The sequence below is a fragment of the Papaver somniferum genome, chromosome 7 (genome assembly GCF_003573695.1).
Source record: "Papaver somniferum cultivar HN1 chromosome 7, ASM357369v1, whole genome shotgun sequence".
Taxonomy (NCBI): domain Eukaryota; kingdom Viridiplantae; phylum Streptophyta; class Magnoliopsida; order Ranunculales; family Papaveraceae; genus Papaver; species Papaver somniferum.
The window spans coordinates 264757781-264775420 of record NC_039364.1 but is presented as its reverse complement, the minus strand read 5'-3'; the positions used below and the strand labels follow the sequence as shown (position 1 = coordinate 264775420).

Here is a 17640-nt window from a genome sequence, read left to right as displayed (position 1 = left end):
ACTATATGTACGCAAGGCGGAAACTGGCAAGGGTCTTAAAGATCTACCAAAAGCACGTGCGAAGGAGAAGGATTTAGTCCCACATCTCTCAAAAACGCAAACTATACTTGATATTTAGATCTCAAGATTTGAGAAATGAACGTCGAGCTTGGTTGCGCGAGCTTGTTAGGTGGTTGAACACTGGTCGGGTTTCACCCGGTAGGTGCTGTTGTGCACGTTGTGTTGACTCGCCCACCCGGGTAGGTGCTGTTGTGTACGTTGTGTTGACTCGCATTGTCCGGGGGTAGGATTGGGCTGCGCTATCATTATAGCGGAGTGCGCCGCGTCAGGCTGGTTGCTCTGCACCTCTCATTCTTGACAGTGGAAGGATCATGAGTCGATGTGCCACAGTTCCAACTCAGCCTGGTGAGCTGAGTCAGATGAACAACCACTTCTTTAATTCTTTTTTTTTTTTTGCTTCAGAACAAATTTAACCATCTCCAGCTCCTTTAGGGTGACTGAAGTAATTAATCCGACTAATCCAGACTACAAAGCTTCAAACTCAAGTCCTCCTTGAAACTCTCTGGTGAGTTCAAACATTTTTTTAGCGAAAGCGTCTCATAGAAGGCCTTTATAACAGTTCATTTTTTTGTATTACGGGTTCTTAGCTCTGGCTTGCCTGTGAAACTCATATATGACATGACTATTTGTGTCCCTAATGTCTTCGCTATTCGGCACATGGAACATTTTAAGTTCCTATTTAGGTTGCCTGTGAAACTGCTATTCGGCACATGGAACTCAACCAAGCAAAAAAATTGCACCTTGGAGCCAACTAATGAGAAACATAGAATGGAATCTCACCAAACCAGAACCTGACAGACTTTCCATTATGCATTTTAGCCTTGGTTGCACAGATGCCAGACACTACAAAATTCTCAAAAAACTATGACGCGGACACGTATATACATATTTTATTTATATATATAATCATGTATTTATACAGCAAAGTCAATCATTTCGATCCTAAAAATTAGAAAATGATACTACATGTGTATAAATTTCAAAAGAAAAGAAGATATCGTTTGTTATACACGCCGAAGGTCAAACAATCAGTCACTGTTAAACACATGGCACAATCAAAATGCATTCTTAGAACAACACATGCCCAACTAAGGGTATACGTGATGTCATTTCCAATTACAAAACCCTAATGAAGACCTAATTATTGATCTAAATGTTTGTCTTTTTTTATTTGGTTAATAATAGTAAAAATAAAGGAAAACGTTAAAATGAAAATGAAGAAGAAAAAAAATGCATCGGACACGCGTCATCGGTGCGTCCAAAACAGACGCGCGCAGGACGCGCAAATTGGTGTGTCGGACACGCGCCTGTCAGCGTCCCACGCGCGTCCCGTATCCGACGCGGACACGGCTCAAGAAATGGAGCTTCCGTGCAACCCATATTTTAGCTGAGCAATTCCTTTCAATGGCCCATCTTCTTTCTCAATGCCTTGGCTCTCTAGATGTATTTTCCAAGAAAATCTGCAAAAGACAAAAATTGTTGATCGATCAACATTTTCTTACAAAGTATTTAAGCCCCATATCAAGCAAACATGCAACAGCAAGTGCATATCAAGCAGCGGATATGGCATTCCTTGATGCTCGCAACTTGTCGATTTCATTCTCCAGATGTTTTCTGATGAATTCCTTGGTGTGGGCATTCACTTTGTCAGTCTTGTTGAACATTATAAGCACTGGGATTTTCTTCTTTACAACAATCGCATTGGTCAAGATCAAGATTTCATATAGGTATTGGGCAGCTGTGCGACAGTTTGGCAAAAAGTCTAGAGCATCGATGACAAAGATAACGCCAGCTGCTTGAGGCAAGTATTTGCCAAGCTTTGGTCGAAGTCGAGGGTGTCCAGGAACATCAACTACACGGACAGGCTTTATCTTGCCTTTCTTAGAGGATTCAGAGCGTAGCACAAAATTTCCTTCATTTGGATCCACGGATGCAACAGTACCCTGATGTGCTGAGCCATCTGGAAGCTGGTAAAAGGGAACAGTTCTCCCACTACCATTTAAAGCAGCAAGAACCATCGTGGCAGATTTTGAATGCTTAATTAAGCTAGTTACCAAGAAAAATGCAAATAAAAGTACCAAAACAACAACAGCAACATAAATCTGTTCAATAGGTGATATCCGTTTTGTATTACATGGTTCCATTGTTCTATACTCATTTTGATGTATCCTTGGGAGAGAACAATGAATTTAAAATCTCAATCCGGAAGTATAGAAGAAAAGGAAAGAAGAACTTGTGGCAGGATAATAAAGAACTTGCTAGGCCTCTAATACATAGGCATAAAACTTACAGAATTCGTATGACTTAATGATTATTAGAACAACTAGGACTTGAAAATAGAAAAGTGAGACTCCCATTGTTCCCACCAGTTATTCGACAGAGCATGATACAAGTTTATAAATTTGGATAGATGAATATCTCGCTAGATGTCTCTAAACTAACCATTTTCTGCATTACGACTGGTCGTGTTTTATGTTTGTAATGTATTGTTTTCATGTATTATGTGTGGTAATGCAAACTGAGGTCTTTCATTACTTTTCTTACGTTTTTGCTCTTTTTTTCTATACGAGTTATGGTGACTGCTTTGCTATTCCAGTAATCAAAACAAACTCAAAAGTTTGTTGTAAGCGCATATAAGGGGACAGGAACAGGAAGTAACACAAAGAAGAGATGTATTGCCATTGGGTCAGAGTATCAGACGATAAGCTAAAAACTATTCAAAGTCGCAACAGGGTTAACGTCAGAGAAGAGATGACTTACTATCAACATATATGTTTATGTACTCCATAGCCTCGTACACATGGGGACTGGCATGTTTCTCTGTACTGGACTTTCTAGTGCCCTCCTGAACATTAAATTTCTGCTCCTTGTTGCCAAATGACTGGGGTGTACCACCAACTCTGTGTAGCTCAATTAACTGGCAAAAAAATAAACACAATCTCAAATCTGTAAAAAATTTAACCTAAGATATTTTACCAGTACATCAAATGCATAAAAGGAACAAGAGGAGGGTAAATTTTGTCTTACTGAAATATCTGCAACCCACATGTCAACGGAGTTTCAATAGTGAGAGCATGCCAAAAGCTTTCCATCGTGAATACTAAGGTCATCCAATGTAGACCACCCCATATCAACAACTTTGTGACACTTTATAGGCTTCCATGAGTAAACCTAGAGTTCAAGAAAAAACAGAAATTGTGTCATGTAGTGCACTTCTGAGACATAACATTACAGGATACATGATAGGTATCCACATACCTTCAATTGATTGTCCAGTGCCCAAAGTCATAGACTGTAACCCCATAAGCCTGGAAAGGAGAAAAGGAATCAGTTTCTGGACAGAAAGCAAAGTAACTAATACATTTTGTACACTAAGCACGCAGAATTGCGGACTCAGAAGCCCTTATGCCTGAAGCAGGCATGTAGATATAGATTTCTAGAACACTGGGTTGTTATGCAGCAAGTTGATACCTAATATATTGGTCCGCCACCATACCCTAAGTCAAAATCAGTTACGTAAGTCGAGGAGTTCGACATATATGGTGTCTATACAGTGGTGCTTGTCGGAAAAGCATGTACACTTCTAGGATCTAGCCATCTAATGAGTTCCTCCCCCAAGTTCCAAGTCTAGCTTGAAGATGATCCTTAGCTGTTGGCTGAGCATTTTATGCATGTAACATAGTAACATACATAGTAGTTCCCTATATGGTGCTTTTCACCCTTCATGAAGCAAGTGAAGTGCATGTAGAATATTCAAAATCGTGAGTGAACCATAAAGGTGTGCCACATTTACAAATACATTGTGACTTTGACCATGTCCGTGTAAGCTGGAAGCTATTGAATTTTAAACAAGCAATCACATGCAAGGTCTTTAAGCAGGTGGAAGTATACTCCTAAGGAGTTGATTTGGAAGTGTACTGCTCTACAGCCTTGTCTTATCCAACATGTCTAAAACAAATTATAACTAAATATTTTGTATCTAATTTTTTTTCCCAGAAATTCAGACACCAAGGGACCATGAGAAACCTGGTGCTCATAATCATGCTCCACTTGTTTGACCCTTTCTATCGAGTTAGAAAAGATTTAGTCTACGTCTGGTCAATGTTTGTGTACACAAAGACAGTCCTACTTGGTTGGAGAAGTTATGTCAAACCGCAACCAATTATGGGAGCGAAAACAACTAAAGGATATCTTTTTGAAAGGGAACAGTAAAGTACATACCACTGGTCCTGCCCATCTTCCAGATCCCAGAAGTTTACAGTCCGGTCCGCAGAGCCTGGAAACCAGTTCAGGTGTTACAATTTATCAACAAAAGAAATTAGGGATGGTGAAGGAACACATAAAAAGATGGGCTTGGTGCCAAATATATGAGATGACCTATATTTGCAGAGACAACCATAGCATGCAATAAGTTGCTGATAGGAAGCTTAATTGCCTTAATGTCACATAATCTATCTTCCCAAGTGTAAGAGATGATTGGAGTAGAGTCATCTCAAAACATGTCCTAGGAAAAATGTTGGGCCTTGTAGACCATTATACTCTGTGCTATCCGAAATACAATCCTCACACAGATATAAATACACAGAAATTAAGAAAATTAATTGGTAAGCAAAACACCTACAGCTAGAAGGAACTCCCATAAACTTAAGTAAAAACAGCCCAGGCAAAGATGTCAAAATCATAATATCGGAGATCTCATAAAGTCTAGGAAGATATTGAGTGAGTTTCAAAATATATCAGCTCCTAAAACTGAAATTTGCCACCTTGAAAAAAAAAGGCTTTACTAACAAACAAAAGGATTACTTGCCACATTCTACTCTTTATTATCACATAACAGAGAGGGGGACCAGCATCAACAAACCGGAAGCATAAATGAACTGAATGAACATGATGATGACTAATTCTTAGCTCACAGACAAATTTCTTCGATCCCAAATTCTTGGAATTTAAGCCACAACCACTTTTTGATGATCCAGCAGCCTTTTCTGTTGCCGAGCGTCTAATCATCAAGCTTGCTACTCTTTCTTCTGCCACTACAGACATCTAAATGATTCAAGCAAATAACAATATTAACACCAGTACACCTTAAATTGTTTAAAATGCTAATAACAAAACAAAAAGAAAATTCAAAATGAGAGACATGATTCTACCTGAAAGACAACTATAGACGGAAACATTGGTAATCAGCTCTCTCAGATTCCCTCTTCTACATGATATTCATCTTTGGTTGACCGTTGAGGTAAACCTGAAAATCAAATTTAACAGCTGACAGTATGAAAAACCAACCAATTTTTAACCAAGAAGTTTGTAATACCTCAGGATGGAAATAAGTGGAACATAAAGGGAAAACGGATTCAGGGACCCGTCATTCTAATAGAAACCAGAAAGTAGATTGACCATATTGCTAGGGAATTAGCTAATAATGGTCACAAAAAGATGGGACGGTGGTGATTAAACACTTGTGTATATATAGTGTTATCACTACATAAAAATCTTTGTTTTTTTTCTTCTGATTAATGAATATCTAAAATTGCTGCACCAACGCAAAAGAACTTGCAGACAGCTATAATTCTAAGCAAAAGACAACAAGACAAACAAAGTCGATAATTTTCATGATGATCATTCAAAATTAAAATATATTTTAACATACCTAGCAGGAAGTAGTAGCTTAGCACGTTCCAAAATGCAGACCACTTTCACCCTTGACTCTCCCCACAAAACGCTTCTGTATATAATAATATAGTAAGACTGAGTAATGCACAACGGAAGCAAAACCCACCAGCGATATGCAGTGGATGAATTCTTATAAGCCGTCATAGCAAGAGAAATAAACCGGTAAATGCATTTTAATAAAATTCCCAGCAACCAAGCCAAAGTCTCAACGGAGGTCAATGATCTTTATCCTCGGCAGTACGTGATACCATTTATATAGGTAGTTTCATGAAGCTTGTATATGTTGCACACGGGGATTACACCAAAATTCGACCAAGTAAAATGAGACAAAAATTATCAATATATGGAGCTGCTCACATTCGTTACTCTAGAATTAATAGCGAACCTAAGATTCATAATTGATTCAATCACCACATTCTTATGAGAAGATTTTCTATGTACCTGCAGTAAAATGGGACAGTCAGATACGCGGAACTAAGAAGAGCAGATGCAGTTGAGACATGAGGCCATGGAACTATGCAAGCAACAAAATGACTCAATCAGAACAAAGTACTGATTCTGCAATACCAAATCAATCTTACCAGGTAGTCACCGTGGTTGTTCTGCTGGTTCAATCGTTCTGAAACATCAAAAGCTCTTATGCCAACGCTATGGCTCGAACACTTCTCTGTACCTGGTAAAACTTCCTTAATCAGCAGCAAACCAAACCAACATATACAATCAACAAATGCAACCATTTGAAGTTAACTTTGGGAAGATCGGTGTTTTCAACTCCACTTCCACAATAAGTAAAACATGTCAAACTTCCTAAGAATGTTGTAAGAACAATCATTGAAAGGGTGGAGAATAATTTGTAAAAAAAGAAACAAAGGAGTGCTTTGGAGGGAGAGTGTGATCCAGATCAGTTCATACAATTGCCCTTAAACATTTCTGTGCAACAACATGGGAAGTTTAGGACTTCCACAACTTGTCAAGATTTAAAACTTCATCTTACTCCTCGGGCAAATTGTGTGAACCTTGATTTGACCTTTAGCCTTAACTTGTGATAAGTGGTTTACCAAATCCACTGCAGACACCAGCTGGAATTCGTATAAGGAACCACACATATAGACACTGGAAAGAACAGATAGAAATGCTGTATACAATGTTTCAGCAGAACAGAATACATTTTGTATAAGATATGATAAAGCTGCACATGGTGTTTTTCGCAGACTACATAATAGAAGATGCAATAGCTGACTAGAGACATATGATCTTGCACCATTTAACATAATTTGGCTGAAACTTATATCCCTATATGTCTGCTGATTATAGTCTTGTATATGTTTTTAAAATCTCAGCATGTGATCATATATGCAGGATTTTCTCATCTTTTCTTCTATTCATAATGCGTTCACTTCCAGAAAAACATCATTCTCTATTTGTATAACATTTAAAAGATTGGAGGCAATATTGATTTGGTAAATGAGAACAATCTTTTTTATTAGACTACTTCATGTGCAAATATTATAGATATACAAGATTTATATGAAAATCATTCCCTGATTAATTTTTGCAGGATCTAACATCAACAACAAGAATAGGCGAAGTTCAGGACAAGACACAAGACATGGAAATCATTCGAAATTCTGGAAACATATATCACTAACACCAATGCTTCCTATAAATCAGTTACCGTAGCAACTGAAGCTGATGCTGCCAATTCAAGCCACTTGGAGATCTTATGGGTGTTGGGCACAGCAGCAGTAGAATGTCAAAATAATCGCGAGGCTCAAAAAGGCTATCACAAAGCAATTAAGTACTAAGGTTCGAAAGGGTACGCATACCAGGTGCCAAAAGGGCTGCAGTTAGAGTATGTTCTGCTAAAAGTGTAATGAAGGACCTAGCCTGAAACCCCTGGTCAGGAAGTCATTTCTTTTACCATTCTTCTTCTTTTAGTTAGAGAAACTGAAAGCTGTAATTATTGAAGATCTAAATTCAATTCTCTAGCACCTTTTGCAAGTGAACCACCTATCCTATACGCTATACCCCGATCACCAAAAAAAAAAAAAAAAACAATTAAACCAAAATTTTTAAATAGCACAACAAAAAGCTATACATGAGTTAGCTGACCACTCATCAGAGGGTGGACTAGAAGACCAAGATTCCTTGCTTACCTAGTCACTGAAGGAAGAAGCTAGTTTAATTTTTGCAGGTGTATAGAGCATTGCTTGCACAATCCACGCCTAAACTCAGTAATACATTAAGGTATGCGAGAAAACAAGTGTAGCATAACCAGCAACCACCATAAAAAAAAATGGAATAGATTAATAACACACCTCCACTCCACCTGAAGATCGACCCGTAAAGATGGATAAATATTTAGTAAAATAGTAAAAAATTGAAGAAGTAAACTTAGAATAGACAGTTAGCAAAAGGGAATATCCCTGTTTTCCACATTTAAGCTTCATCATTCGAAAGGACACAAACTACTCAGCGTACTGATTTAATGGACACTGAAAACAAGTTTTTATCACTATTTCTAGTTGTACTCTAACATCTGCCATAAATATATTAAATTAAGAAAAAATGGGCCTTGATACAGAACAGCAAACACGAGTTTGACACTGTATAAACGGAAGAAGCTCTTAACCACAAATGTCGGTATCAGATCTTATTTCATAACACTACAAGGAATGCAGACAAAATTATGTGTCATCAATAAGTGACACTTACCTGCGGCTTCAAAAGAATGAGCAGGATTGGCAACAGAGAGGGAACCATAATGAGCCAAATCTTATCCAAATCACATTTCGTTTCACATGTGCTTCTGAATAGAATATCCGGTTTGGCCAGTAACAGCATATCCCGCTCTACCCATTTTATCAATCCATGCCTTAGCATCCTCTGGCCTGCCATACCTCCGTAAACCTTGTGCGATAATGCCATAAGTCCACCCGTTCGGTTCATAGCCTTTCATGCACATCTTATGAAATAACTGGCTAGCGTAGTCCATTCTGTTGCGCATGGCTAGTCTTCTCAACAGCAGATTGTATGTAAAAATGTCGGGCGGAAAGCATTGTTCAACCACTTCGTCCATATTCTCAAGAAATTCGTCTCCAGAACCCACCTTGATCCCGCCAGAAAACAAACCAACCAGCTGCCCAAGCGTCAGTTTGGAAGATAGGGATGCTTCTTTGGGTGTAGCTTCGAAATTAACAAAAGCTTGATAAAGAGTCCGGCCCTCTTTCCTGAAAGAATGATAGAGAAGTACATTTCCGATGAAGGAAGAGGCTTGGCGGCCATAATGCTCCATCTCTTGAATAACCTTCACTACCCTATTGTAATCTGTAAGTGTACAATATGAATTTATAAGCTCCTCGTAGTAATGGAGAGTGGGGATCAATCCTTTGCTCCTCATCCTGCATGAATAATTATGTGCTTTATCTGGCCTCCCGGCTTGACACAAACCAACCAGAAAAGTGTTGTACAGTCTCGTTCCAGGCTTTCCAGTGTTGCACAGATGTTCAAAAACACTCTCAGCCTCATCAGTACGTCCACTCTTTAGATAGCTATGCAGCATAAGAATCTCGGTACTCAAAAGTGGCGCAACCCCATCAACCAGCATCCTGTTAAATACTTTTCTTGCAAGGTCAGGTCTTTTTGCATGCCCAGCTCCATCTATGAAGAAGTTGTAAATGTCAGGGTTAGGTTGCTCTCGGGACAACTGCATATCTAGCAGCATAAGAAAATTGTCTTCTGGATTTCTCCCCATGCATACGGAGCCAATAACAGCTCTGTACAAAGACCTGGTAGGTTTGTGACCGTTATCTTGCATTTCCATCAGCAGTTTAAAGGCCATATTCCCCTGATTTGAACCGATAAACGCATTTATCATTTCCTTGAAAGTGTCACGGTTTGTAACTTTACTGGTTTTACTTAGTGTGACATGCATATCATAGGCCTCGTAAGGCCGTCTGGCATGGGCCAAAGCATTGATGCATGCATAAAATTTATCATCACATGGCACACCATTCTGTATGGCAATATTAAGCACGGTATTCATCTTACCCAGCTTATTTACACTCCACAAAGCATCCGCAAGAATAGAAAAGGTCTTCTTGCCAGGAAAGTAACCTTGCTCGATAGAATCCTGTAAAACCTTACATGCATCATCAACACTCCCGTCCCCGCAGAGCGTATTAATGAGATAATTGTAAGCCATGCTATTTAGTGATAACCCGTAATCCAATCTCGAATTGTACAACTCAAACGCAACATCAACCATTCCAGCTTTGCAAAAGAAGCATAAAACCGCATTCATAGTCGCTTTATCAGGTGTAACTTTTCCTTCCCTCATATCCAACATAAGGTCATAAACATCCATCAGCCGATTTTCCCTCAAAAGCCTACTAATCAACAGATTATATCTGAAAGCAGCAGGCAGATACCCTTCTAAGAACTGCTTATCTCGCACAAAATTGATAGCCTCGTTAATATTTCCAGCTCTCACAAGATTCTTAATCCAAATATCATAAGCAACCGGCATCGGGACATTTTTCAACTCCCAAAAGTCCTTCAACAAGTTACCCGCATGACCGAACATGTCCCTCTTACAAAACGCATCAACAAGAACACCCAACATATGATCATTAACAGCACCACCATTACTCTCCAACCCACGCAAAAACTCTTCCGCTTCCTTCAACTTATTCTGCTTCACGAAATTCTTCACTCTCAAACACGAAGTAACCTCATTATCAAAACCCCTCAAGGTAATCTGCTCCGATATAACATCAAACACATCGAAAATACCTTGCTCCACCAACGCATTCAAAAAAACATGGTACGCAAACGAATCCAAATCGAGCCCTTGAAACCTCATTTTACCAAACAACTGAAGTGCAATCTCAGGTTTACCAGCAACCGCATAACCCATGACAAGCGTATCGTAAAACCGCACATTATGCGCAGACCTTCCACTCTTAAACTTATCTAAGAAACTCAACATGACATTCATCAATTTCTCTTTGGTTAAAATCTTAAAAATCGCATTAAAAGTAGTACGCGTATGAGTAAACCCATGTTGCCTACCAGCCCAATCGAAAAACTTCAAACAAGCAAAAACCTCTTCAGTTCGATTTCCTTCAGAGTTTTTATTAATACCAATCTTACCTTTCTTCTTGTCTAAACAGTGTTTAAACACCTTCAACACAAGCTCCTCATTGAGTTTCAGCCCCAATCGACTCAATTCGATATCCCTTTTCCCATCTTTCGCAACTAAGATCTCGTAAATCCGATCAAGCTGCCCGTCGTTTCTCGAATTGAACCAATCTTTGATTGACAAAGCTAGCTCCTTTGATGTAATATCGTTCAGAGATTCATGTGGTAATGGTTTTAATGAAGGTAATGGATGATAAGCTAGAGAAGAAAAAGAATGAGAATAACAAGAAGATGAAGAAGAAGAAGAAATGATGAATTTTATGGTTAGGATTGGGGATAAACATGCCCTAGCTTTTCCCCATTTTGACAACATCATCTCATTTGATTTTTGAATTTCAATTAAAAGGATTCACAGAAGAAATTGGGATAAACCCTAGAAATGACTTGAAGAAGAAGATGGCATTGGTGTTACCTATTATTCAGTTGCAGAGAGCTTCAACTGGAGGAAGAAGACGGCGGATAAAACTGATTTTATGTCTTCATGTCGGTCTTAAGAAAAAAAAAAAAAGGATCTTCCGTGACGCTTCGGCAACGGAGGAGGAGGTTTTATTGGTTCGCGTTTGGCAAACGTTTCTGCTTCTTAGCCAGTAGTTCCCATGTGATCTTGGCCATGTTCCAGAATGTATTGAAAACTATTCATCTAACATATACTATTTCCCTTTCAGAAAAAATGATATTTTTTAATCTTTTATTTTTACCTAAAAATGATCTGGCTTGATTGGGGTATATTCAAACTAATTGGGGTATATCCAATTTTAAAGGGACTCTTTTTGAGGATTTTAGGGGGAGTCCTAATGGGTAAGTTACAAAACTACCCTTACCCTTTAAAAACCTATTACCCTAAATCAGTTTTAATCTTTTCATTTCATCTTCTTATTCTCTTCTTCTTCTCCTCCACAACCCTACCGGCTCCATCACACCACCACCAAAACTCGTCGATCAATTCGTTAAAATCGTCAATTCGAAAACTCCGATTAATCTTCATCAATGGATCCACCACAGCGGAGGGCAAGTCGTATGAAAAAAGCTAATCGAAAACCCAATGAGTATAATGGTTGCTAAGAAAATGAAGAAAAAAACGGTTGAAGAAGGAGAAATTGAACCCGCTCAAAACAAAGAAATGGTGCGATTAAGAAAGTAAGGGCCTACTTAAACTCACTCTAGTACCTCGATTTGATGTTTGCATGTCAAATTAGGGCAGAAAATCGAAAATGTGACTTGGAAGTTGCGATGCCGGCAAGGTACTATGTTATCAACCTTGCCGACTTTTCATAGTTAGGGTTTGGCCGGCAAGCTCTTAGGTTGAAGAACTTGCCGGTTGTTTAGTATCTGTAACTGCTACTAGCAGGGCCGGCAGGTTATTCAAATGTAGACCTTGCCGGCGTCAGCTTTTTAATGAAGCCGGCATGTTATTAGTTTTTACCCTGCCGGCCCCTTGTTTTGAATATTTGGTTCCTGATGCCTAGAATTTATAAAACCGGAAAGGTATTCATATAAGACCATGCCGGCTGTTAGTTGGCCGAAAGTGTATGGGTAATGGACCTTGCCGACCTGTAATGTGAAAAATTCATGTTATACTGTGTTCATATTTGTCATCAACCGGCAGGCTTTTGATGATACCCTGCCGGCTATACTTTAGCCAGCACGTATGTTTTAGTCAACACTTCCGGCCATTGTTCCGCCGGATTGGTTAAACATGTCGACCCTGCCGACCTGTAATTTTTTTTCTTAATTGTTCTTGTTCAGGTTGGAAAAGGCAAAGAAGAAAGCTCTGAAAGCTCTTAGTCCTCCTTCAAGACCTCCTCGTGTTGGTGAAAAACTCTTGACTTTAACACATCGAGGGACATACGTTGTGCCGGGAACGAAAAAGATCCGTATAACGAATGATTCTCAACCACCGTCGAGGGTACTCAGGATAAGGAAATGCGGCAAAACCTTATGAAACTCCGAGACGCCATCGACAAATTGACTGCGGAGGAGGTGATATTTGATCCGTATCGAGATGATAGAAATCAAGGTTTAATCCAAAGGAGAAATGAAGTTGTTGCATTATACTGTGGATCCTTGATGACTACGTTTGATGGATTTTCAATGTACGATCCACATAGGGTAATGCGATAATTGGGTTACATCCAAGAAGAACCTCATTTCGATGAAGCAAAGCCGTTCTTTACTGTGGATATGACTGATTGCACCACTTCCCAAAAAAGTATGAACGTCGCTTACCTTCCAGCACCAACTCAAGAACATTGGAACGATAGACGTCGCCGTAAAATCGATGTGACTCTTTTGGACGACGTGACCGCCGGTCATGAAGCTACTGAGAGATACATGACGTGGTACTTGGGTTGGGCTCGTCCTACTGTGATTAGGAAAATGACTGCGGAAGAACTGGCTCGTAAGAAGAAGATGGAATCGAAAGACCCAACAACAATGCTTAAGTTCTTTGTAAGTATTTAAGAGTTGCTCTTACTATTTTAAGATTGATTGCATTACCGAATCATTCTATTAACTGTTTGTTGTTTAAATGAAAATAGAAGGACCAGTTGAAGACCTTTGTGAGGGTGTTGTGTTGCGCGAAAGACAAAGGAGAGCCTTTGTCGATTGAAGAGCAAACCAAGCACATTTCCTATGCTTGCAATGTTGAAAATGAGGATGCCCATATATTGTTCAAGCAACTTGAGTCTCAAGTAAAGGAGGAAGAAAAAGCTAGGAGGGAAGCACAAGCCAAGATGAAGGCTGATAAAAAGAGGAATCGTAGTGGTCGTGGTGGTGAAGGTGGCAGCAGTGGTCGTGGTGGTGAAGGTAGCAGCAGTGGTCGTGGTGGTGAAGGTAGTGTTCCAAAACGGGGACGTGTTCGTGGTCGTGGTGAATGAATGCTTTCCTAGTTTATTTGTTTATGTTGTGGTGGACAAATGTTTAAGTTAATGGTGTGGACAAATGTTTGTTTAAGGTTTATGGTACATGTTTTCATATTTTGGACAAAAAGTGTTGGATTTCTAGTTGTTGAATGAATGGTTTGTTTAGCTATGTAAAATTTAAATACATATGCCGACATGCTTCTTTTAAGTTACATTGCCGACTGTCGCAGGACCGACAAGGTTGTGAATTGTCAGACTGCCGGCCCTGACAACGGAAATTGTGTAGTTACCAGGGTCGACAAGGTAATACGATTCCTACCTAGCCGTATGTTTACTAGCCGGCAAGGTAATATGTTATAGACCATGTCGGCTATGTGTGGCAAAAAAACCTTTCTCCTGATGACTAAAATATTATCAGGTCGGCATGGTAACAAAATTTCTATCTAGCCGGTTGTTTATTAGCCGGCAGGGTAGTATGTTATCGACCCTGCCGACTATGTGTGGCAAAAAAACCTTTCTCCTGATGCCTAAAATCTTATCAGGTCGGCATGGTAAAAAAATTCATACCTATCCGGTTGTTTACTAGGTCGGCATGTTGGAGAAAACAAACCTCGCCGGCGGATTCAAAATTCAAGTTTTTTTGCAAGTACAATTTCATTGATTGACTTGTACTTGGGCACTATAACGGCCAAATTTGGCCACCATCCAATAAATACACTACTTCTCTCTACAAAACAACCTATGAATAGTTCCATATATTATCCAAATCTCATACCATCATACAATCCATCTAACTCACCCAATAGCTAAACAAAAATGGCTTCATTTGATTCTAATGAAGATTTTGCAATCACCAAAGCTTGGTATGCGGAAAAACGACTTAGACGTCAATCCTCGGAAAGGGTGGATTCCACAACCTTTTGGGCTAGGTTACACAACAAATTTAGCCAAGAGTGTGGGAATCCTAATGCAAGAAGTGTTCAACAAATTCACAATAGCACCTTGTCATCGAAAACGCGATACTTGCCTTTTTAGCTCTCCAACCTCAGATTTTTAACACTCGGCCCTTCACCTTGTCCATTACGCAATTTGTGAGTAATTTTGTGGTTTTTTTTACGTAACCCATGTTGTTTTATCTTCCAATGAAACACCACCAACAAATGTAAGTTTGTTTTTGTAGCATGAAGTCGTGAAAGCGCGCAACTTGGAGGAAAAGGAGGAAGCATTCGCGTTCGATGCAAGCTATCACTTCTTGGCCGAAAGAATCCCGGAGGATAACCCGGACTACTTAGATGCTGTATCGTCTTCGTCGGAGGAAGATTGATGGTTTTAGAAGTTTTAGTGTAGGTTTTGTAAGTTTTACAAGATTGATGCTCTATGTAAGCCGTCACGAGACTATAACTCGTACACTAGGGTCGCCTAGGGGTTCAAAAGCTTGATGCACATGCTAAGTGCATTCGTTTTTCCGTCGACAAAGATTAGGTTTTATGTTTCAATCAATGTAGTAACCAAAATCGCATGAATAAAGTAAATACATCTTCCATATTTTGTTTTATGTTTGGTATAAGTTTAGATCGGCAGAGACAGAAATCCTTAACATGCCGGCTACATGTCAGCCGACAGTGTTATAAATTATGTGCATGCCGACTTTACGATAGCCGGCATGGTAGGAAATATTTACATGCCGACCGTAAGATTGTTTCCCAAAATAGTCGGCGTGTTCTTCATCTGAGGAACATGCCGGCCGAATACTGGTCGGCAGCTTATTCAAATTGGGCACTGCCGGCCGAAAACTGGTCGGCAGCTTATTCAAAGTGGACCTTGTCGGCCGAAGACCGGTCGGCACCTTATTCAAACCACGACCTTGCCGGCCTTGTGCATTTTCAAAACCAAATTTTTTGATCGAAATCGAACTCATAAGACAGATGAAGATTTAATCTACTGAATTCATAATTTCAAATTTTTAATCTAAACTCAATTAATTAACCTAATCAAAATTTTAGTATTAATTAACCAAGGGTATATTAGCCATTTATAAAATACAAGGTTAAGGGGTGGCTTGATTTTACTTCGAAATAACCAGATTTTGTCTTATTGGGTATACCCCAATTAGTTTGAGTATACCCCAATCTCGCCGGGAAAAATAAGCCTAACTGGGAATATAAGTTGAAAAAAATAGGCCTAATTAAGATTGTAAAAGTATCACTTTTCCTGAAACAGTATCATTTCAATTCTGTCCCTTTCAGAATTGAACTTTAGTCTGGCCTGAGACCAACTCGGCAGATATAAGCTTTCTCAAGATGAAAGGCTCATGTGTTCTCGTTTTGAAATGCCTGGGAAGCACTGACATGGACACGAGACACGGATACAAGGACCTCCAATACTCAAAATCATGATGACACGGACACGTTTTTTTTAATACGAAAGAAAGATTGAATTAAATGGAATCATACAATAGAGTTTCATCTGAAGCCAGTGCTTCAGCTAACCAGGAGGGAATAATTTGTTGCCATTCCTGTTTGTCTTGAAAAGAAAGTGCATCTTTCGCAATAGTATCTGCGACATTATTTCCTTCACGATGGACAAAAATACAGTTCCATATGTTAAAATTATTAAGAAGGTAAATGATATCCTGAATAATATTAGCATTGGTCCATTTGATAGCTCTTCTTCTTCCGTTAATCGCATTCACTACTCTCTGGATGTCACCTTCTAGATGCAGGTTCATAAAACCCTTCTCTTTATCCCACCTCACCGCTTCAAATGCCGTCAGTGCTTCAGCTTGCTCTGGATTCATTGCTGATGTGTGACTTCACCAAGCTCCATTGCTTGCACCTGTTGCATCACGACTAATTAGTCCAATACCTGCTAGATTATTATATTTGCAAAAAGCTACATCAAAGTTAATGATGAGTGCCAAATATTGTATATATTTATCCCTTTTTGTTGGCATTTAACTCATCTTTTGTGCATTAATTCTACATTTTATCCCATATTATGTATTTTCATTGTTTTCAAGAATAAATATTTTTCTTACTTAATTTTGCATTTTTAGGTAATAAATAAAGTCTGGATAACTTGCGGAGCGGAAAAGAGTTGAAGAGTAGTGAGAAGCCGGAAGAAATTACGCAAGGAAGCCGCAAAGAATGGAGCGCACGTCCAAAAAAAGCTAGGAATGGGCTCAAGAAGGAAGAATTGTTCTTAAAGAAGATATGGGCGTGGCATACCCAAGGCCCAAAACCCTTACCCAAACCCATTTTCTATAACCAAAACCGCCTCCATCTTCAGCCGTCGGATTGGATCCATCTCATCATCCGATGGTCGCTCCTTCATCGCGCATCAAAATCTGAAGATCCTGCAAAACACCATAGTGCCTAAATTCCAAGCCTTCAGATTAGATCATATTTAGATCCTACGGTCGCTTCTCTGCCTGTTCATCAAATATCGATACTTCCGGTTAACACTACAACACCTAACCTCGATCTTCGCCGTTGATTTTGTTGTATCAAAGCATCTGACGGTCGCTACCAGCCTCTTCAGGGGTAGCCATCCGATTCACCTACCAGCTTCGCATCCAGTGACTCAGATTCGCCAACATCGAAATTTGATATCCCGCCTCACACACTAGCAACCTATACCTATACCCTAAACTCGACCCATTCTTCTCCTCTTTCTTTCTTCTTCTCCCCCACTCCTCTGCAGAAACCACCGTACACCACCACCTTCTCCACCTCTGTCACCACCTGCTCTACCACCTCACCTCTGCAGCGCCATCACTTCTTCACCATCATCACCCGACACCACACCATCCCCCTAGCCGAGTTGCTTTAACTCCTCTCACCAA

At 39.5% G+C, this 17640-nt stretch overlaps 3 protein-coding genes across 13 annotated transcripts; all 3 read right to left on the bottom strand.

The window, feature by feature from the left end:
- Positions 1–1080: 1080 nt before the first annotated feature.
- LOC113300317 (pentatricopeptide repeat-containing protein At1g71210, mitochondrial-like) lies at positions 1081–11431 on the bottom strand. Of its 11 annotated transcripts, none has more exons than XM_026549529.1 (10): positions 8449–11431; positions 8052–8062; positions 6315–6406; positions 5711–5785; positions 5211–5305; positions 4282–5103; positions 3319–3368; positions 3088–3231; positions 2821–2977; positions 1081–1520 (listed from the first exon to the last, which is right to left on the bottom strand). In XM_026549529.1, the coding sequence occupies exon 1, from the start codon at positions 11249–11251 to the stop codon at positions 8531–8533; it is 2721 nt and encodes a 906-aa protein (XP_026405314.1). In that variant the 5' UTR covers positions 11252–11431; the 3' UTR covers positions 1081–1520; positions 2821–2977; positions 3088–3231; positions 3319–3368; positions 4282–5103; positions 5211–5305; positions 5711–5785; positions 6315–6406; positions 8052–8062; positions 8449–8530. The 11 variants fall into 11 exon arrangements, with proteins under 11 accessions (XP_026405314.1, XP_026405316.1, XP_026405318.1 ...); XM_026549531.1 differs by lacking the exon at positions 8052–8062 and adding an exon at positions 6091–6174; XM_026549533.1 differs by lacking the exon at positions 8052–8062 and adding an exon at positions 6119–6174.
- LOC113296513 (signal recognition particle receptor subunit beta-like) lies at positions 1611–2204 on the bottom strand. Its single transcript, XM_026544817.1, has one exon. It carries the CDS (start codon positions 2202–2204, stop codon positions 1611–1613), a length of 594 nt encoding a protein of 197 aa, XP_026400602.1.
- Positions 11432–16233: 4802 nt separating the features above from the next.
- Positions 16234–16593, bottom strand: LOC113296512. The gene has a single exon (XM_026544816.1). It carries the CDS (start codon positions 16591–16593, stop codon positions 16234–16236), a length of 360 nt encoding a protein of 119 aa, XP_026400601.1.
- Positions 16594–17640: the final 1047 nt, after the last annotated feature.